This window comes from Numenius arquata, chromosome 11 (assembly GCF_964106895.1).
Source record: "Numenius arquata chromosome 11, bNumArq3.hap1.1, whole genome shotgun sequence".
NCBI lineage: Eukaryota > Metazoa > Chordata > Aves > Charadriiformes > Scolopacidae > Numenius > Numenius arquata.
Window position 1 is genome coordinate 19503298 of NC_133586.1, and position 23044 is coordinate 19526341.

At 36.8% G+C, this 23044-nt stretch overlaps 1 protein-coding gene across 1 annotated transcript in view; it reads right to left on the reverse strand.

Moving 5' to 3' along the window:
* HERC1 (HECT and RLD domain containing E3 ubiquitin protein ligase family member 1) overlaps positions 1-23044 on the reverse strand; it is a 78868-nt gene that overhangs the window by 36557 nt on the left and 19267 nt on the right. The window contains exons 19-36 of the mRNA XM_074156223.1: positions 22274-22388; positions 22046-22166; positions 19416-19587; positions 17068-17374; positions 15533-15653; positions 15200-15251; positions 9105-9376; positions 8566-8781; positions 8360-8480; positions 7143-7380; positions 6623-6816; positions 5034-5189; positions 4691-4797; positions 4339-4449; positions 4081-4257; positions 2881-3120; positions 2600-2683; positions 1317-1837 (exon numbers count right to left, since the gene is read on the reverse strand). Of these exons, the coding sequence (XP_074012324.1) occupies positions 1317-1837; positions 2600-2683; positions 2881-3120; positions 4081-4257; positions 4339-4449; positions 4691-4797; positions 5034-5189; positions 6623-6816; positions 7143-7380; positions 8360-8480; positions 8566-8781; positions 9105-9376; positions 15200-15251; positions 15533-15653; positions 17068-17374; positions 19416-19587; positions 22046-22166; positions 22274-22388 (3325 nt within the window). The remainder of the gene's footprint in view (positions 1-1316; positions 1838-2599; positions 2684-2880; positions 3121-4080; positions 4258-4338; positions 4450-4690; positions 4798-5033; positions 5190-6622; positions 6817-7142; positions 7381-8359; positions 8481-8565; positions 8782-9104; positions 9377-15199; positions 15252-15532; positions 15654-17067; positions 17375-19415; positions 19588-22045; positions 22167-22273; positions 22389-23044) is intronic.

The window sequence follows — 23044 nt, forward strand, 5'->3', positions numbered from 1 at the left end:
ATGGGGAGATATGGTATCAGAGCAAAGGCAACAAAGCATGCACAGGTTTTCAACAATAAGCATTAAAACCCAGAAGCATCATAGAAGCTATCAATTCTGTGCTGACAAAGGTTTCCGTTATATTATTTAGAAACATGTAATAGACTTCTACTAGCAAAAACTACTGTAAGCCAAATTTTATCATCATACCTGAGCTGTATTTGTGAATAGGTATAAAAGCTTGGAAAGGAAACACTCCTAAACTTTTTTCACATTAAGGAAAAGCTTTGATTGACCTCACATTCCTGTTCAACTATTATCACAAAGAGCACATTACTGATGGCTTGTGGTAATTGTCCCTGGTTATGTCAGGACAGATTACCCAGAGAGGACAGTGACTTTCTAAAAACTACAGGCAGAAGGAGTTTAAGAAATTTAGTGAATCAAGTCTTTTTCACACAAAAACACAGGCAATTCCTGCGAGAGCACCAGGGAGCCCAGGGAAGCCACTAGCTTCATTTCAGTTTCCTTCCAAGTACCTTCCCTTTGAAGATACGTCTGCAAGAGAGGTGGGAAAAGGAGTCTCTCCTTCCAGCCTCCTCCCAGTTCTCACCATCATCTGTAGATCAACACCTAATACAGGAGCATTCCTGCAGCTCTCCATGGCAGGTCAGAGAATGATCAAACAGTACCTCGAAGCAGCATTAATTTGAATACCATCATCCAAACCCACCATTAAGAAGAGAGAACCCTCCCATGTCCTGACCTTAACCGCTCCTTAAGCCCCACAGCAATTTCCAGTCCCCTAGGAAGGGAATGACAATGCAGCAAAGACACCTGTTCTCAACTCTCATAAAACCTATCAGGTCTCTCTTCAGAACAAGGTTCACCATTTACAACAAAAGTGCACACTAACCCCCAGTAAAAATCTGTGTTCTGTACAGACAGAACCAAGAAGCTGTAGTAAATTAAGACAGTAATAAAAGTTTTAGTTAGCCAATACATACCAATTCTGAAACAAGCACCACTCATTTGAAATCTAGAAAAACTGGCAAGCTGGTCACATCCCAACTCTGAAACCTAGAGGCCAAATCTAAGAAGTCTAGTGATGCTCATCAATTCAAAACTATGTATTTTTGATATACAAGGCATTTTATTACTAGATAGCATAAAAATTTAACTGATAATATTTGTTTGCTTTAAAAAGCCAAATTTTGAAGTCTAAGCTTAAAATAATTGATTAGCATGGCTAATATAAAACATATGTTACTTCTGAAGATTTCCAAGCACAAAACACCACTAGATTGTGAAAAGCGTAGGAAATGAGCATACTATACCTGATAGTAATCTCTGCTTCGTCCCACTGGACCTTGGCAGATGTACTGCCTTCCTTCACTACTCCAAGCAAGGTGGCATGACGTCCAGTTTGCTTGTGTACACACCGACCTCCAACTCTAAGACCAGCATCAACTCCACCAATTACTGCTAGAACAGGCCACACTTCCACACAGAGCATCTTCAGCTGCAGTTCTGAAAGGTCGGCCAGACCGTGCCTACTGTGTTTGCTCTTCTCCTCCTCTTTATTTTCTTTCTCCTCTCTCACCTCATTCTCCTCTCGACTTTGAATTGAGCGACTTTTCTTCAGCTTTTGGCCTGCTTCTTTAAGACATGTTTTGATTTTATTCAGTCTTTCCATCATTTTTTTATTGATGCAGTGTGTCCAACGGTCTGTGCGATGAAGGATACGAATGAGTTGTATAGTGGCTTCCGCCAGTACTGCAGCAACGGGACTACAGATGGGGTCACCGGGTAGTAAATCTCTTGGTGTACCACGCATCTGCATATCACAGATTTTCACCTAAGTGTTTAAAGAGAACAGCTTAAAAGTTATCTTCTCAACGTACCTGAAGAAGTCCATTTTAGAAACACGGGAGTCCCCGGCTAAATAAAAAAAATTACCAGCATTGTCATTTTTGCTTGGGATCCCTAGGATATCCACCTTAATACTGACCAAAACTTGTATCCCTTCAAACTCAAGGATACTGAAATTACAACAGTCCATGGTTTCTCACGTGAGACTATCTGGAATTCCTAATACTACATTCTCCCTGGTTTCTGGGGAATGAAATTTTGTGTGTGGAACATTAAGTCTGTAAATCAATTCTAAATAATAAAATACATATTAAATTTACAATAGATTGCACAATATGGGAATTTATGAAAAGTCTAGCTAGTGTGCAAGTAACTATGTATGTCATAAACCAAAATGAATAATCAGTGACATCTTCAGCACTTGTTAACTACCACTCCTATCCCCAAAACCCCCAACATCCATAACACAGACAAAGAGGAGAACAGAAGGGAAAGGATAAACTTGCAACCTATTGTTGAGGGTTAACCCTGGGAAGGCAGCTAAGGCCCACACAGCCACTCCATCTCTCCCCCCAGCAGGATGGGGAAAAGAACTAGAAGGGACAAAGTGAGGTGTTGAGGGACTAAAGCATTATAATAATGTTTTGGTCATAAATCCGAAACATAGCACCATATGGGCTGTTACGAACAACACTGACGTTATCCCACCCAAACCCAGCACACCTATGCAGATGAACATTTAAGTTACCTTTTCTCCTGGATTACTGCTATAGAACATAACACAAGGGTACAATTCCGCTGCATCCACGTCTTCAAAAGCTAGTTTTGGTTCCTAGTTAAAAAACAAAACCAAAAACCCCAAACTCAGAACACCTTAACAAGCAAAAACATGAAAACTTGTACCTGCATTATAACACTTGTAAGTACTGAAACTGGCACACATCTTAACTATCATGCTTAGCTTTATACAAAATATCCATGCCAAATTACTGCTCCAAAAACCACCAAAAAACAATTAATGTTTAATACCTCTCCATTTTTACCAAAGGAAATAGTTCTTGCTTCCATATCTAATACGCATGTGATGAAATCTCCTTGGGTAAAGCTGGACAGAGTCAAAGTCTGTTCTCCATTGTGATAAAGGTTACCACTATAGGCTCTATATAGCCACATATCTGAGGTAGTGCGATGGTTAAAATCGTGTACTGGCCAGCGGGAAACTCCTACACATGTGCCTTCATTGCCTCGATTCTCCTTCACAATGTAGAACTAGCAGGCAAAACAAAACAGACAAGGAAAAAAGTCAAGAATAGACATTTTAACACAATAAAGCAACGAAAATTTACTTTGCTTATATTTATGTATACTTTTGTTTTACTCAGAATGCTTCTAATAAATAAAAAATAATAAGCTAAAATCATCCTCTACCTCTAAAATGACATCTTGGTGCGTAAGGTCAGTCATTACCAAGTCATTTAAACTTAACTTACTAGTACCTAATAAAATTGTATGCAAATACAAAGAAGTCATGCTTTTTCCAGACTCAAAACGTACACACCCAGAAGCTGGGTTACAAGTGCTAAAAATAATATTACAGAAATAATTAAGCTGGACTCTTCCCATTCACAGTGAGTGACTAACACAGATTCAAATTAAAAAAGTAAAAGCGTTATGCTCAAAGATGTACTAACAAGGTACTAACAAGGATTACAACTGTGTATGTACCTACATTCCCCCCAAAATCACTCTTAAGACGATGTATTAAAATCTGGTCTTGTCAGTCAGAATAATGTGTATTTTTGCAAGAAAAGGAAATGGTTTGTGAAGTGTTTTTCTAAAGAGAAAATTCAATATCTACATATTTCAGTAGGTAACCTTTGCAAGACAATGCACCTTTGTGCTGACTATGGATCTTAGGAACAAGTACCATCACCTCTACATATACACAACACATACTCACTCCAATCTGGGTACTGAAATACCCAAACGGCAGTGCTCCAAAACAGCCACAAACTCTTCACTTTGAATTGAAAATCATAGAATTACAGAATCATTTGTTGGAAAAGACCCTTAAGATCCTCGAGTCCAACTGGAGACCTAACACCACCAAAATGTCATTTACTCAAGAATGTTGTCATAAGGGAAAAAACGTAGGTAGCTGTTGTTTATAAACCAGTAATTTCCAAACAAAGTAAGAGAGGTTAAGAAATACACTTTTATGCAACCTACCTTCCACTGGTAACACCCAGAAGTAACTCCGGTGGATGCTAAACCATATCCTTTACCTCCACTTCCATGAGTTAGAATCTGCCCGTTCTCCACTATGCAGCATTGAGCTTTCTCAGGATCAAAGGACACTTCCTGTATGGGAAGATTCTCATCTTCATCTTCAGACTCTCCTTGCTTCTATCAGAAATAGGACAAAATATTTGTGGTAAATGGAACTCAGCTGCATTCAATCAAGAGAGAAAGTAAAAGCATCATTACCTGCAGCTTCATTTCTTGTTCTTTCTCCTTTATTTGAATTGCATGTTTAGCCTGAGCAATTGGAGTCTCCCACATGCAGTCAGACAGAAGTGAGAATAATCGTTCAACAACCTGGTGTATTAGAATATAATTTAGATCATTTTAAACCCAAGATGTGGACAACAAATAATATTATATTGTATTACTTTGCTTTGTAGGTATAGATGTCAAAATATTTAGTGCTCTTACATAAGCAAATATCTACAGTGAGCCTCACTTGATTTGGATTCTGAACAAACCTATGAAACATTTAAAAGTTTAGTGAGACTTTATGAAGAAACAGGTGTAAAAGCTTATAACAAAATATAAAGACCTGAGCCATTTGATCATCCTCAACGCCAGATTCACAAGCAGGTAATACAGCTTCCAGTACATGAAGTGCAAGAAGTCTAGTCCTCAAATTGCCAACCAAGGGAACTCCTAAAGATGGAACAGTATGTTTAATGATCTGGAAGCGACTTCTGCATCAGGCACACACCTCTGATGCCAGCTGCATGCCACCAGTGCACAATTCTCCCAAGTGTAACTTGTGTGTACTTCTACTGAAGTTAGTTCCAGTTGTTCACTGTATAACACATGCTCTAACAGGACCGATTTTTAGGAACTGCACTACAGAAATGGAAGTAACCGTTAAGCACATTTTGAAAAGATCATACCTGAGCAGCACTTCTGAGAAGCAATGTTAAGAAGTACTTCTGTCCACTTTGGAGATGCCATTTTTGACTGAATTGCTTTTGAAGAAACAACTCGACGTAGGAAAACAAGAAAATCTCCCAAGTGCAATTCCGCTGCATGTTGCTTCCGGAGGGCAGCTAGGAAGTTAAATTAGAAGTTTTCATTTACAACTTTATTATCACAACCTTATTATCAGTCCTTGTTACTGGCAATAAACTGTTCTGTATGTAAAAATACAATGATCAGTTATTACAAGGTGGCTGTCTGTTTTCCTTCGGTAGCTGATGGGTGCCCACCAAGCCACTCTCTCACTTCTGCTCCTCAGCAAGATAGGGAGGAAACAAGATAAAAAGTTTGTGGGTCAAGATAAGGGTAGTGAGATCACTTACCAATTACCTTCACAGGCTAAACAGATTCACCTTGGGGAAGATTAATTTATTGCCAATCAAAAATAGAGTAGGATAGTGAGAAACAAAGACAAAGTTGAAACACTTCCCCGCACCCGCTTCTTCCCAGGCTTGATTTCACTCCTAACTCTTCTACCTTCCCACCCTCAAGCGGAGCAGGGGAATCAGGAATGTGAGGGGGTTGTAATCCCTTCATAACACTTTGTTTCTACAACTCCTGCTCCATAACGGGTCCTTCCCGTGGGCTGCAATTCTTCAAGAACTGCTCCACTGTGGATCCTTTTCCACGGGATACAGTCCTTCAGGAACAGACTGCTCCAGTGTGTGACCCCCACAAGCCACAGTTCCTGCCAGAATCGTGCTCCTGCATGGGCTCTCCATAGGCTGCAGCTACTTTCAAGGCATATCTACCCATAAACATATCCCTGGTTTGTATTCCAAGGCAGTTTTACCAAGAAAATGTTTGTGGAAAGAGAAGACCTCATATCCTAATTTCTATTGAATTAATTATCTTATGAATTCATCAACCATTGCATTATTTACAAGAGAAGACAGTTGCAAGCACAACTAAAAACATACGTACATCTAAAACCAAGCTACAATTAAAAATTTCTTCAAATACAGACTTTCCACAGCAACTCAAAATCCCCATTAAGAGACTGCAAATTATGTGAAGATATTAGTATTTCAGAAAATCTTTGTTGCAAATTTTTTTAGTATGATAGGGTAGAGTAAACCTCTTCCCATCCATTCAGACTGCAAAACTGCATAATACAAATGTAACAATTTCCTGAATTAAGCTATATTTATTTGCAGTTTGAAACTTAGACAATCAAATTTCTATGACTACATTTATGAAAACCACTACTACCAATCACTCAGTTACTGAGGAAAACAGTATTCTCCCTCTAATTCTAAACCAGACGGAGTAGTTCTGATTCTCAACCTGCTCCTACCTTTAAATTGATTTATGTACCAAGCCTATATAAACCTGAACTGAGCATAAAAATATTTGATGACTTTATTTAATCTAATTTACAGAGTTAAGAATGACTCCACAATAATCAATACAGCAGAGTGAGTGGCGGCCTCAGCATTCAGTGGTTTCTTTTTAAGTTTTCTGGTATTTCAAAAATGTAACAGAAACAATGCAAGATAATTACCTCTGAAGTCTCTCTTCTCATTATCCGCATTTGAATCTGTCTTTTTTGATTCTACTTCATCTTCCTCACCTTCCCCTTCTCCAAAGGAGGCCATAAGCATCACACCAGCTTGCGATAACAAGTTCTTCAGCTGACTGCATAATAAATCCAGCAAAGACTGGACCACCTTTGGGCTCAGTTTGTCAGCATAGGTTCTATACACATACACAAAAAAGTAAATATAAGAGTATTTGAGAGCTCATCCAAGGAACATAATAACATAAAAAGACACAACTACAAACTCAGTGCAAGTGACAACTGGGCCTAACACATCACTAGTTCTAATTCATTCAGTTGCAGCAGGTTATTTTTCCTCATCCTCCACCATATGCTTGGCAGATTATTCTTATTTGAACCCTATTTTTAAGACTTTAGAACTGTCCAATCTTTGGAATCAAGTATTCATTTCCAGTATTTTTAAAGGGTGCTGAAAAGCTTAAGGAGTAAGTTTTCTGAAAGCAAGGGAGCATGCCATACTTACCCTGTGGTGATAGCGAGGATCTGAAGTAGTCTTGTACTGGCTACTTTCAAAGCTGTGCTGAGCTGAGAAATACCAGTTTTGGGCAGCAACTGCAGTGGTTGTCCTAACATGGTGTCTGTGCCACACAACTGTGATAGCACATTGAGCAGACCAGTGGAAATGGCCAAGGAGACATCAACAGGCTGATAGTGCACGCTTAGAGCAAAGACTGTTACCAACAGAAGACGCTGTTGTGCTTCTAAGATTAAAATAAAGGTTTTTTTAATTAATAAGCCATTTAGAGTAAGAATACTAAGGCAGAAGAACAGCAGATTATTTTTTAAATAAAATTTAATGAGTTAAATTATCAAGTAGAAGAGTTAGCCTTCTTTGACAGACTCTTTGAAGTCGTCTTTCTGATGTACCATCATAGCCCTCTTTAACTCAACACAACCTCTATGTCAAAGTTGTCCAAAGAAGAATGTCATGCAGATCTAGTTTGTGATGTTTATGTTCTGAGGCTAAATCTCAAACCACAATTTTCTCTCTAGGGTATGGGTAACTGGGTGAAATATTTAATCTTCTACTTGTACTTCAATTGGACTCTCAAGAAATTTCTTTCAATTCCATTTTAATTGTAAGTGAAACAACAAAACAATTCAGGTAAGAGCGTCCATTAGGCTCTACCAACAAATTAAATTATATAACTCTCTCCTGTACTGAAGCTCTCACTCAGTGCATGTACAAAGGCACAAAGAGGTGCAGAGTTCCAGATACCGCTTAAGGATAAAAGCACACAACAATATCTGGGTAGAGAAGGCCACAGGAAAGGGCTTCCAAAACAGGCAAGACGTCCTGTTCCTTGGTTTTGGGTTTAAAGAAAGTTCACTTGAACAAAAGAAAAAAAAAAAAAAAGGGAGACTTCATCTCTTCAGAAAACTCCTTATCCCTGAAAAAGTTAAAAATCACTTTGAAGTGCCAAAGACATGGGTGACTGTGGAAGATTGTGGTATGTGGAATAGAAAGGCTGACAATACTTAAAAGTGTTAAAGTAAAAAGGGCTAACACTTGAAGAAAATTAAGATAGAAAAAGGTTAAAAAGCTTCTCTCTCAGGAAAAGAAATCAGACATACTTCAGTGAATTCTGGTCACTAACATCAAAGTCTGCTTCATTAAAACATAAAAGCTGTTGTACTGCATATTACAGGACTTATTTTGCAAATCTTGTTCTCGCTTACCTATGTGATGCTTATTAGCTTGCAGAGCTCTTTCTAACGTAGCAGATAATTGCTGGTAAATTTTGTGCACAGCCACTTGGATTTCAATTTGAATACTTCTCTTAGCTGCTCTGATACCATCCTGAGTCAAACAAGTAAATATTAAAAGAACTGATACATTTTTATCATCCAGTTACTGAAACAGCAGAAAGGATTAAAGTCCGTACCTGGTAGTGATGCAATCTTACACTCTCTCCTTTGGTGCCTGCATGCCCTACAGTGCCCAAACCAAAGCAGCCAGCAAGAAACTGTAGTCTAACAGAAGTAAGCAACGAAGACGACTGAAATCCTGGTACTTGTCGACTTCCCATTAATGGCACACTGCCTTTTTCCTCCATCCCTGATAGAAGCACTAAAATCTGATGAAGTGCTTCCAAACGAAGCTAAAAATAAAGGCAGGCAAAAGACAGTATTAAGTAAGTGGCAAGTATCCTTAGAAATTAGAATTAGATCGTCTTCAATTGTAAAGCAAGAACAAACGAAGGGGCCGTTTTCTCATTGATGCTTTTTTTTTTTAAAAAAGGCAGTTCTTCAATTTTTGTTTTGGAGTTTATGTAAATAAAGTTCGCAGTTCCAGTTAAGATACTTAAGCACAAAAGAGAGGAAAAATGTCTTTAATAGACAGAATCTGGACAATCTTTTTCAAAAATCCATAAAATAAGCATAATGTATGAAGAATATAGAAAGGTGTTAAACTGAAACTTACCTCAGCCCTCAACTGCTGCTGCTCCATTGCAATTATTGATGCTTGTGGACTGGTGGACATACTCTCTTCTGGTTCCTTAAATCCTGGCGAGTTTCCCACATCTCCACTTACAAAGCTGACAACATTTTCAATCAAAGTATGAACTCCAAGGGATCTTGAGAGATCAAAATCGGACTCAACAAATGAGTAGGAGGAAGTGTATAACCAATCTCTGCTGTGCTTCAGTCGAGCCCATGAATCACTTAAAGGTTCCACTTGACTGTGTATTACTCCTAAAGATATACATAATGAAGTCTCATAAATTCCAGTTCCCCACGTAACCCATTTTGACAGTAGGTAAAGACTGAACTGCTGCTATTCATACAGGTGGAAAATGGGATATTCATGTTAATTATACCATGCATTAAGCAACTTCGAGCAAAACACTTTACTTAAATTTACAGCAATTTCCCTATAGGAAAGGCTGTATTTCTTTTAATTATGTTAAGCAGTATTGCAACACGCTGCCAAGTGAGAAAACAAAAAGATAAAAGCCACTCAGACTGCTCAGCTTTAAGCTAGAACACTGAATAAAAATGCTTTGCAGCTAAATGACAAAATTGTAAAGAAAAGATCTGCTACAACAGAAATTGTGCACTTCAGATATTTCTTTTAAAGGCTAACCATAAACAAGTGTGCTTTTTTTGGTTACAATCAAGCCGCTATATATTTTATAGTTTTGAAAAAACACAACATTATTTTGGATGAAATAAGGGAACAAAAAACTTTTATTTTAAACTAACAGAGAGCATTTACTTTGTTATGATTCAAGATAAAGACATACATGTATATTAAATACTATCTACAGCATGTATTAGAACTATTTCTTCATCATCTGGCAATTTCACAAGTATTTTCAAGTATTTCCTATTACATTGTCATGTCATTACACTACCTGAAACTTTACCATCAATAAGAAATGTACTTCTTCAAACAAGCATCAGTCATCAATCTGCAGCACTAGAACTTACTTATAACCATATATTTTATCTCATTTACAAAAGAGTTTTGCTAGAACTCTCCCCCTGGCACAACTGAGTGCAATGTCACTGAAGTCATACCTTTATCATCAAATATACATATCAATATGAGTTGATTTTATGGGTTTTGTACATGCTGTTAGCTGATTTGAAGCTATGCAAGGTATTACAAGAGGGCAGACCCTGAGCAAAAGAACTTTCCGTCTCTACAGATAGGTAATATCTGGAGACCTATGTGGAAAACTAGTGTATATTTAAATTCACTTCAAAATTCTAGTTTATCTTCAACAATCTCTCATAATTTTTAAATATTGATGTCTTTTGTGCACAACAAGCTACAGATATAACTTGCAGAATCACAACCCATTCTCAGCACTCATATAAATATGATTAAATATAAATAGATAAATCATATAAATCACATAAATAGATTAAATTTAAACACTACTTTTCAAAGTGTAATCTAATTTTTGCTGGTTTATCTAACACAGTGATATTACCTGGTTTACAGAGAACCATCTATTTTGTCACATTTACTAGGAAAGAATTTAAAGAAATTCTATTACTCAATTTTAGAATTTAAACCTGGTAACAATATTTAAAACAAAAGTAGAGAGAGATACCACCTTACTCTAATTTTAATATTAATTCTTATAATACTGGTTTTAAAGCTCTTTATTAAAAACTAAGTTATATGCTGAAGTGGCAGGTGAGAAAGATAAGGTGTAAGACAGAGTAGAATAAAAGGGTGCTAAAATTCTCAGTTTCATGCAGGAAGGAGTTTCCTAGCGTATGCATGGTGACCAGAGCCCAAAGAAGAGGATAAATCAAGCCTCAGATTTCCTACAGGAAAAGTAGCTAACTCATTACCAAGTCCACAAACTGCTGCCTACGTAGCAACAAATATTTAAAAAGCCTCCTTAAACCCTATGGTCTTTCAACAGCCATCCCAAAGTGACACTGGCTTCCTAATCTCTAACTGTCCTACCCTATACTGTGCCAACTATGAAGCACAGCACAGAATCAAAGGGTTTGTAAAGAAACAAAAAGCAATTTCATTGTCTTAAATCATAAGCTTTAGGAGACCTTTCAAGGATTAACAGAACACCAGAAGAAAATTTAGTTTTGACAATGAACAAAACTTACTAAAAAAACCCCCCACCATATATTAATAAAAACATAAACTATTTTGTATTTGAAAAAAGATGAGTTCTTAGCTAATATTATTTTTAATATTAAGTGTAAGAATGTTTAAATGAAAGAATAATATACAATTGTTTCAAATTAGGAGAAAAGTCCAACAATTATGAGATGCAGATTAAACGTAAAATAAGAACAGTTATAAACAAAAGTATAGAGTTTAAAACCAAATATGTCAGAAGTCAAAATAGTATATTCCAGAATTGAAAACATTTAACAATTAGGGCACACAAATCTAAGACAAAGTAATTTTGTTTTCCTTGAAGATGTTAAATATCAATAAAGAATCAAAAGTATGATTGTATATTAGAACTTAGCTTGATTCTGTGTAATATCAATTACACAGAATTGATTGCAGCTTAGCACTTCCATCAGCCTCTACAATCACATGAATAGTTGCACATAAGAATAAACTTTAAGCTTACAATTAAAAAAAAAAAAAAAGTTTACTTGTCCTTATAAGCCAGCTTGTAATAATGAGTTTTCTAAATGAATGTGGCACAGCTGCAATACACACTTCGTAAAACATAAAATATGTAGGGAAGCTATAGAGACAAAAAAATAAACATGCCATCAGTTACTTGCTTGAAGCTCTTCTTTTTTCTGGGGCTCAACTGGCCAAAAAGGAGTAAATACACTATACCACACAAGAATCAGAAGACAAAAGCAGACATTTGAAACAGAAGGTAACATTTCATAAATCTCTTCCTCGTATTATTTTAAGACTTAAATGATCGGTCTCATCTCAATACAACAATATATCAAGGCAAAGTTTTGGGGAAAAAATATTTACTCTTGAATTAGTATAGCCTAGGTAACAGACTTTCTAAATTCTTCACCTTTTTTTCAGGGAAAAAAAAAAAATCCCTTTTAACACAGTTATATACACACACCAAGACATGTTTACATCCCTTACTCAAACACGATCTTTCCATTTCAAAATGCAGAACTCATATTATTACAGGCACACAAAATTATTTTAATTTAATTTGGATTTCATTTAAGTTGCTGCTTGTTTCAGAGTTGCCCAATTGTGTTAGTAAAGTACTACAGTACACACAAGCACACTGAAATTCACTGAACCAAGATTTACATGAAATAAGAAGAACCAAGACTGGAGGACTCTCGTTTATCTCTCTGTAACTACGTTTATGATTGCACTGGTAAATACACATTCTTTACTGTTAAGTATCCTGCAGGGACTGTACAGAACAGGTACAACGTTTTAAGGCATGCTCTCTGGATCTGCAAAATTGAAAAAAATTAATCTAAACAACAAAAAAAACCCAAAGGGGTTATATATGAGGGGAAAATATTGATGTGCTCATCACCCCTCATGACAAAGTACTGAAAAATACTTTTTTTGCAGAAATGGAAAGAAAGGTTTATTAACTCAGAAATAACTAAATAGTATCAAGGAACAAGATATTCAAAGGATCCTCAGGCTGAAGTAGGAATACCGCAGTCATAATTCTAAATAGATACAATAGATGAAGAAAGCAATTAGTTTAAAGATTGGACAGTGGCTGAGATGTTGAGTAAAAAGAGAATGCTCTCCTTCCACACTTATCTGCAAGACCACAGAAATAACGTACAGTATTAGTAGTTTTTCTACTGCTAGTCTTCTACATTGCAATGTATGAACAGGAAGAGCTTTCATACCATAAAAATCAGACTATAACCCATAATGAGATTCAATTATTAAGGAAATGTGATCTGAATTTTGAATAATGAGTTGCTGCATTCAATAAACAGAAGTTCCAAAATAAGCCAATCCACTCCAGAGGGAACTACTCTCTTGCCTGTTACAAATGAATGACTCCCTGATACCCTATACACACTACGGTATTTGGACAACTTCACAAGGATCAAATACTCTGTATATAGTTGAGGATAAATCAACTCTACAAAACCTCGGCTGGAAACACCATGTGTGGCCACAGTTCTGTAACAATTAGTGTGGTCACATTCTAGTAAACTTACTAAGAAGAGATGGGAGGAACCTCATGTCCATATATTAAGGACATTTTTTAGTGAAAAATCCCTCTTAAGTCTCCAAAATAGCACAGCATACTGAAAAAACCCAATGGTGATAGAAGGAAATTTCTTCAGGAAAAACCCTGCTTTCCAATTAGCTCTGCTTGTCGACTTCCTTCACACAGTTTACGGAGACACACTTAAGAGAACAAATACTTTCAAGGGACTGCTGCAAACTGCAATAAGATACTATTCTAAAAAAACACATGTAAAAGGAAACATGACTGAATTTGTTGAATAATAAACTTCAACTGAAAGAAATGAGAAGTGGTTCCTACAGTTCTTCAAGTCTCCATTTGTTCTTTCCCACCTAACACTGCCTGCTCTACATTCAATCCAACAAAAATTTGAGAAACTCAGCTGCAAATCCCTACCATGGGACAGCAAGTAAGTCCTCCAGTACCAAAAAACAGGTATCTGTACTTGTTGCCGCTGGGTTCAGTTCGCAAATGAGCTATCTGAGCTTCTTTAGGTTCTGGACAGATCAACTGCATTTACCTCTCTTTCTCCTCAGTGTTGCACACCTGGCACAGAACTTTCTTACCTTCTGTAATAAAAAGTTTCTATAGACGGGTTGGTTGATAAAGTCTATTCTTGCGTTATTGCTTATTTCCTGGAGCCCGTGACCAAAACAACCTCATGAGTCTAACCAACAGTTCGGGAACCATAATCCATACAATATAATGTATCTCAGATCTAACCCGATGATTTCCTGAATTACTTTTAGGATAAAAAGGAAAGCGAGTGAAGAGTTCTGTCAGACTAATGGCAAAGCTGAAAATGCTGGCTTCAGAGAATACACTGCAGATCAGAGCGCTGACAGAGGCTATCACATCTTCTAACACTGTGAATGCCAGCATATGTCCTGCTGCCATTGTAAAATTGTAAATTTCTTTATTTGCTCAACTGGTTCAATTGATTATCCATGTACAAGGAATTCCTTTCCACATTATTTACAAACTGAAGTGTAACGAGTGCTGTCACCGAGTTGGCTTCACAATTCCAAAAGACTTTAAAAAGCAAGCGACCCCTCAAGTACTCTGCTTAGTGATGAAGGCACTAGAACTCTTACATTACCTAACAGTATTAACACTTCTGTAGTTAAAGCATATCATAACCCAACCTAGTTCCTGTTAACCTCTTTCCAAGATTTTTACAGGTACAACAGATCTAAGTCGCGATTCTAGCGGAGACTCTGCATCATCCAGAGCAAAGCATGACTTTTTGGTCTCTGTGTAAAGAAACATCCTTTGCTCCCTCCACTACCTTCTGTGAAGAAGCTCATTGAGATTCCCCAGAACGAAGCAGCAACAAAAATTAGTACAAAAGCTAAAAATCGGATTTATAGTGGAGTAATGGAAGAAGCAGTTGCTTGGTTCTGTAGGTGTGCTGGTGTTGAGAAGAGCAAAAACTGAAGTGGTATTTTCTGGATACGAGTTCTCCCATGTTCAAGCACATTTTACGGGAAAAGTTCATTGTTAGCACAAGAATAGTGTGTTCTATTTGATACTGAACTCTGCCAAGTTTTATTTCCTCAAGTCATACGAGTGAAAACAGAATGAAAGTTCCTAATTCACTTGACCTCACAGAAATCCTCACTTGCTTCAAAAGAGCATCGCAATTCAAGAAACTAGAAAAAATAGTTATAACCTGGGAAATACTATAACCGTGCCACAAAGAAACAGAACTTAGCACAACAAACAGTAGGTAATAATTATTTTAAATGTTATTTTAAATACTCAGTTTTAACATCCTGACTGCCATTATGTACTTTATTTAACTGCAAACACATTTTAACTTAAAGAACACTAACATCACTAGGTAAAAAATAAAACTCACCCCTCTTTCTGTGTGATGATGCCAAATCCAAATCAACATTTCGTCTTCCACTCTAGATTGAAAGATCAATAAAAGCCTCATTTCTTTAGGTGAACATATGTGGTGTATAATATTTGAGTATTTAAAATGCATCCCTCACCCATAGAAGAGAGAAAGTTAATAGAGCTATAATAATTTCAATTGGTTTTTTTAGCACCATTATTTTCTCTTAACAATGGCAGTTACTACAATAGATCTCTATACTGAAACACAGTATTAAACAAATGTTTCAGATGTACTTCCCACCTAAATAATTATTGACAAACTCTAAATATGTAATGCTGGTTTACTTACCAATGAATAACCTTCCTCATCTGATTCTGGCTGAGATAAATCAGATTCACTTCTTGATTTAATCAATCTGTAGTTTGAGTTTGCATGGATTGAGCGACTTTCTGCACTAAGACTTTCACTCCTGCTTCAGGTGCACACACATTCGTGCACGCACGCACGCACAGAAAGAAAATACTGTTATTAGGCAAAAGTAAGAGTTGATAGTAAATTCAGAAGGTACCACTGTTTTATCTGGGAGCAGACTATCACAGAATATCACAAGACCACACCAAAGAGGAAAAAAGTGGTCTGATGGCTTCAATTATTATGCTTATAAAGGGTATTAGTAAACTTTGTTACTACTTAACCCCTTACTGGCCAACTGAACAAATAGCAACCTCAAATGACTATCATTCAAGTGCTGTGGTAAGTATTACATTCTGTAAGTATACACAAACACTTCTAAGCTGAGAGGACAAGAAAACAGAGATAAAGTGAGTAAAAAAGCACTGAAATTACTAAAAACCCACCCCTAAAACACATCCTAAAGTTGATATGCTGGAGCTGTAAGCCACTTTGACAATGACAGTGACAGCCACCCATGCTTTAGGGACTAGATTTCCAAAAAGAGGCAAAAAGAATGAAAGAGTACTGAATATATATAATCTCCCTCTGAACTCGCCATCAATATCTTCATTTAAAATATCAGAGCAGAGTTTCTGAAGTAGACTCCTTTGTTATATACTAATAAACACACAGAAAGATCTCTAGAATAAAAATTTAAATGGGTCAAGTTTAGAATAAAACTGTGTTACCAAGAATATCTCAGGTTATTAAAATTAAAATGCATTATGTAGTACTTACACTCATTAAATTATACACTTCTCCAATTCAATGAGCTGTCTGGCTTTAGTTTGTTATATCTAATACCTATCTATCTAATAATATCTAATATTAATCTAATATCTAATATCTTATCTACCTAACTAATACCTAACTATCTAATACCTAAGTTTGTTATATCTTATACCTAACAACAGTGTCTTGCACATGCTAATATGGTAGGAATATTTATAAAAATCAATCACGAACAACACTTTCATAATAGGCTTCAAAACTTTTGCTTTCAAACATATCCTACAAATTTTTTTTGGATACTACTATATAGGACATTGGTAAAGTTCAAGAAAATACAGATATGGTAATAAAAACACAGACACATAAAAAAATTTTAGGAAAAAATAAAGAACTTTTCCATTTACCTAAAATTATCTGTACACCTGATGATATGGACTTCATTACTATTCACCACTAAGCCCAACTTTGAAAAGTAAATATGGTCCACAGAGAGTAAAACTCTTATTAAGGTTTAGTTAATGTGGACAAAGAAAATTGAGAAAAATCACTATTCTCAACCAAAAAAATATCATGGCTCTAGGCAGAAATCTTCTTTTCAAAAAAATTCCAAGAATCCTCAGAGGAAAAGTGAGGTTATCTAATCAGATAGAAAGGAAGCGGAGAAGAGTTAACTACTCTAAGCAGTCAGCAAACCTCACCTTGTCATGAGTCCGATCCCCTCAGGAGTAGTCGAGGGAGGCTGCTGTAACTGTCCATCCTCCCTTCTTTTCTGGAGCTCCTCGATAACAGGGCTTACTCCTAAGATCAATAAGGCACATCTGTGGATGACAGAGTTGCACGCAGCAGTGTACACATCCTGACCTTCTGTCAGATCAGTGCTGATTCTTCGTTCCTGCTGAGACTGAGGAGGTGGATCATCAAGTCTAGTCCCTGTCCCAGTGCTCATCCTATCTCGATCCCGACTGCGAGCTACTTCACGGGCTGATAGGAAACATTGAAATATTTCTGTAACATGCAACACAAAAAGAAGGTCTTAACTTCTAGACAAAGCTACACAGAATGAAGTATTCATCTACATCTTGAGCTAAAAACTACCCCACTACAAAGAACAATGAGTATTTTTCCAACAGTAAAATAACACGTTAATACTACAAAACTCTAATCATGCAAACAGGCTAAATGAAGCATTTACACAAACTTAAGTTTAAAACAAAAAGGAAAATGCAATTTCACAGAATAGTAAACACTCTTTCATTGTTCTACTGCAATGAAAGAGTGTTTGGAAAGCATCAAAAAGAAAGGGATTATTTCATGTTTGCCTTTTAGCAGATGTATATGAAGTAATGCTTCTGTAAATCTGTATTCGAGACACCAGCATATCTGTATTTCAATACTAAAGCAGTTTCAGGCTTTTATTAGCTTTGGTCAGTACAATGAAGATCCTATCAAAATTCTTAGCCTTCACTTTGCTTAATTCTGCTGTTGTCTTAGATGCCAGATTCTTCTAAAGAAGCCATGTGTGAGACCTCATCATCTAAGGACCTAAAGATTTCTTGGTTTAATCATTTTCATTTTAAAGGTTCAGTTCCCATTAGGAAAGGCAAAGGTAAATCTTCCTTCATTGATATTAATAGTTAGAAGCAGAAAGGCATCAAAGACACAAACTGAACTCTGCATGTCAGGATCAGCTTTCCTTAGGATCTCCAGCAGAAGAGTCATCATCTTCCTATTTACTTGTGCCCATAACACTACTGTCTCTCGGGATATTTCTGGATATATTTCTCCTTTATTGTACCCAGAAACTCTGTCCAGCTAGAGTTTGAGAACACTAAGCATGTGGCCAGGATAACTGCATATCAAGCAACAAAAGCATATTGCATCTACTGAACAGGTAACATGTGTAACACCTTCTAGAACCATAAACCATCTCATGAACAAGCACTTCAACTCCATAGTACACTTCCAGGAAAGCCTACTCCACTGTGGATATAGTGACACATCATACAGAAACTAAAGGTGTAACATACGTTTTGATTTATAAGATCCCAAACAGGAATATGGGAGTTCTAATGGGGAATATAAACACTGACAGCACACGAGGTGATGACAGCAGAGACTGGAAAAAGATAAACATTCTAACAGCATCCAGATGAACAGTATTTGGAAAAGAAAAAAAAAAATTACGTATCTATGGAAAATATTTCAAGTCAGCCAATTTTCTTTTTTAAGCTAAGTACATACACTCTGCAGTAATTTTCAAAGGCTAACATGATTTCTTTCTTTGAAAACACTAGAGTAACAACAGAAAAAAAACCGAGTGTGACTGTGAGTTGCTTCATTAAAATTGGAAAAATTAAGTATGAACTACCCCCATTGAGCCTGATTACAAACCCAAGTCAGTATAACAACAGTTTGCAAAGTTCACATTTCTCAAGCTACTTTCTGAAGAATTAAACAAATTTTTTAGACAACCCATGAGAAAGTATTGCATATAGTATTACAAATACCAAACTTGGACTAAAACTTCAAAGCTTTTAATAGATTCAAGAAGAGACATTCAAAGGTACCAGTGAATTCCAACTCAGTCAACCCACTGTTATCAAAAGCAGTTTTGTTTCCAATGTCAGAATAACAGTACCCTTCAAAGCTTATTACATACACGATTAACACATACAAACAAAACAAAAATTCTGTATATTAATACCTAGGAAAACTCAGAGATCTATTTAATAGAAGTTTAGAGAAAACAATATGAAACCTATTAGTCTTGTAGATAGCGCATGTAAGAAATGCTGGTATATGTCAGATGCCCTGGGAATGCCCATAAAGGCAGACCACTTGCCTATATTCACATTGTCTTGTAGCAGAAGACTTTTCCGAGCCAATAAAAGCACTACACCATTTTATAAAAATAAACTTCTCACAATCTTTAGGCAGACAAATCTTTCATAACCTTTTAAATAATTTCTCCATTTTATCTCGGAGACAAAAACATATTGTCCTTCCAAAGCCCATTACAGTATTGACACACAGAACTAGTACTTACTACCAGCTGTCATAACTTCATGTTCTCTTTCCTCCTCTTCATCTTCTTGTTCTGGGTGTCCTTCTTCTCTGTCCCGTTCTGCCTGCTCCTCCATTTCTGCTTCTTCATCAATTGTACGAGTAAAAGAATGTTCTTGACTATCGACATCAGCAGATTCTTGGTTATCTAACATCTTGATTAAAAAAAAAACGTATATATACAGTGGAATTAATTCTCACCAAATTCAAAAATGAACATAAAAGGACATAGGTATTTAATGAGGTGTTTTCCTATCAAAAAGACACTTGATATTGTGTGAAAAAAACAACAAAGACAGCTGTTTACATTCAAGGCTTTAAATAATTAAGTTGAAAATTTTCATTTTCCTTTAATAACTGTTACTGAGATTATTTGCAGAAAAATGTCTCCATGTAATGCTTACTTAGACTCTGTTGTCAAACTTTGACACTTCAGCATCAAAGTCTTTAGCAACCACATGCTGTTGTCTCATAAAATTTTCTCCCTTTAAAAAGGACATGAATATGATAAAACTTACTTCAATGGACAAGATTTTGGTACTTCAAGTTGGTACCAAATATGTTCCCATTTTTAGTCTTACCAGTAATGAATTTGCAGTTCTTTTCCTCCCTTTTATTTCAATGAAATTAAACAGATGCACACCCCAAGATCAAAGATTAGCATATAAGGTGCACAACAAGAATAATAGTCTCAGAATTTGAATTTAAAAAATCTTTTTGATCCAGTGGATATATTTGAGTTGACGCTTTCCTTCAATCTGCAGATATAAGTGCTGACCAGCAAAATACTTACTACCTAATAGACAATTTTCCAATTCAGGAAACAGCTTTAGACAATCTGAAGGTGGCAAAGCTTTAAATACAAAACATAGTTATACTAGAGGTTTTAGATACTTCAAAAGGTAATTAATCCTAAAAATCTTGGGACATATGCATCCCACCAGCATAATTCATCTGCCCTCCCCTGGCATTTTTCATTTCTGAAAAAACAGAAGGCCTTGACAGCAGATGATCATGGTCACTGGTGCCTCTTATTTGCTTTCTTCATCCTATCATTAACCCTGCATATACTATGAAAATGCAAACCAGCTATTTTTTCCCCAATAGTATTAAATCTGAGATTTCCCTGAAGCAACAGATCCACTGCTTGCATTTGGATTTGCTGTCTTGCATCTGCATAATAAGCTTGAGGATTTCCAGGAGTAATGGAACTTATTGCACACACAGAGTACACGGTACCTAACTGTGAGCACACCCAACAGCTATAACATGAACACGGATTTGTTATGCGTTTAGAAAATAATCACCCTGTGTATGCTTGGTAAGACAGAGAACCACTGAGCTTAACGTATGCATACTGTGCTGTGTACACACGTTACATCCAATGCTTTCACAAGTGCTGAATCTCTTGCAGATGTTAGATCCCTACCATAAGAAAGGAAGGGACAAAGACACGTATCCCCTTAACATTAATTAAAAGGAAGACACAGACCTACATGGTTTTAAAAAGCATCACTAGTGCTTTATATGGCTGCTAAAAAGCCTCATAGTCCTGATGTCAAGTGAGAATTTCCTTGATTAAAAATATCCCACTTGTAGATTGTAAACAGCAATTAAAAATCTTATCACAGAAACCTTAATCCTACTTTAAGGACTACATTGTAACGCCTAACAGTCCACAACCTTTAGTAATTCAATGAACACTTCCATCATCAATTCTGACCTGGCTTAATAAAATGATTCAGGGCCTACAGGAGAGATGGGGAGGGACTCTTTGTCAGGGAGCCAAGCGATAGGATGAGGGGTAATGGTTCCAAACTGAAAGAGGGGAGATCTAGATAATAGATATTAGGAAGAAATTCTTTACTGTGAGAGTGGTGAAACACTGGAACAGGTTGCCCGGAAAAGTTCTGGATGCCCCATCCCTGGAAGTGTTCAAGACCAGGCTGGACAGGGCTTTGAGCAACGTGGTCTAGTGGAGGTGTCCCTGCCCATGGCAGAGGATTGGAACTCGATGATCTTTAAGGACCGTTCCAACTCTAACCATTCTATGATTCAGAAATTACCATCATGCTAGTTTCAGGCCCAGTCCTATCATGTCTAACATTCATGCAGGGCTGACAAGGACCAACAGCCTTTAAGTAATGTTAGGACTAAGAAGAGAATCTGGATGAGGAGGGAGGAAAAAGGGGGTGAGTATGGCAGGGAAGGGGAAGAGAGAGGTGCAGAGAGGGACGGCCAGACAATTCAGATGGGTTCAGGAACGGCAACCAGACTAAGCTGTGTCCTGGTCAGCACAGCTAAGCAATCTATGTCCAATTGTAGGCTTCTATGGTACAAGCATACCAGTGCTGATGGAAGTTTACAGGGAAAACCAGCCTTCAGGCCGTGCTTGAGTTAAATACTGTCAATCAATCATTTGCTTCAATACCACATGGAGTACAGATTAATGGACTCCTAACTATACATTGCTCATTTTCACTTGGGAACTCCTGAAAGTTTTTGAACAAGGCAGAAGAAAAATACCAGCAACATACATGAAACTAACATTATGTAATCTTTTCTTAATAGCCAGTAAAGCCTGAAGAACTGAAGAGAGATTTACAGGCTTACCCATCTATCTCTTGAGGATGATCTAGTCTGAATAAGTTCCATGTTCTTGCAGGCAAGCAAGCGACTCCGAACTTTATATACACAACGGTATACTTCTGCCAAGGCTTTACCAGGCTGGTACCTACAAAACAGAGACCCAAAGCAGAAAAAAAAAAAAAAAAAAAAATCACACAAACTTTCTTTTAAAAATTGAAACTGAGCTTTTAAAAGCAGCTTTAAATTACTTGCCTGCTCTCACCACAAGCTTGACTAAGTAAACTTGTATGTTTCAGAAGAGCCGCAAGAACAAATCTGGACACAGTATCTAGGAGTGATTCATTACTTAAAGTTGCAGTATCCCAATCTGAAAATAGAAAGGATACATCAAAACTGGCAACTGTTTCCAACAAACAAATGTTTGGCATCATTAAAGTAATCCTCACCCATTTAAAACTTTCAATTTAGAAGTAGTTTTAATGCTTAAGAAATAAGTTTAGCATCAATAACTCCTAAATACACTGCTTCAGACAAATGTGTTTTGGTCTGCTCAAGGCACTTGAGTCTAACAGCCAGCCAAGGGCCTCCACACAAACTGCCACCAGAGACTCAAAGAGCTGAAACGTAGGGTGCAACCTCTCCTTCCAGCAAGGATCCTGCACCGGATCTCTTCTCTTCGCTAAGCCACTCATTTACGTGGAACCTGTTTAGAAACATACCTTATTTGAGACTTTCTGCTCTTTTACCCGTGGCTGAAACCACATTCAAGAAATATTTCGCAGACCTGCTTATGATGAAAAAGCCTTATCTCCAGCAGGAAATCCAGCTACTAACGCAAGCACAAGCTTCACTGCTAATATTAACAAGAGACGTTTTAAGGTCTCAAAATAAAGGTTTGTCCAGTATTTTCATTTCAAATTAATTTTTTTTTAAAAGAACCACTATGAAAATACTACTGTTGTACTATAAAATAACTGAACTGCCAAGCAAACTTCCACAAGGCACCATGACTTTTCATGGGGG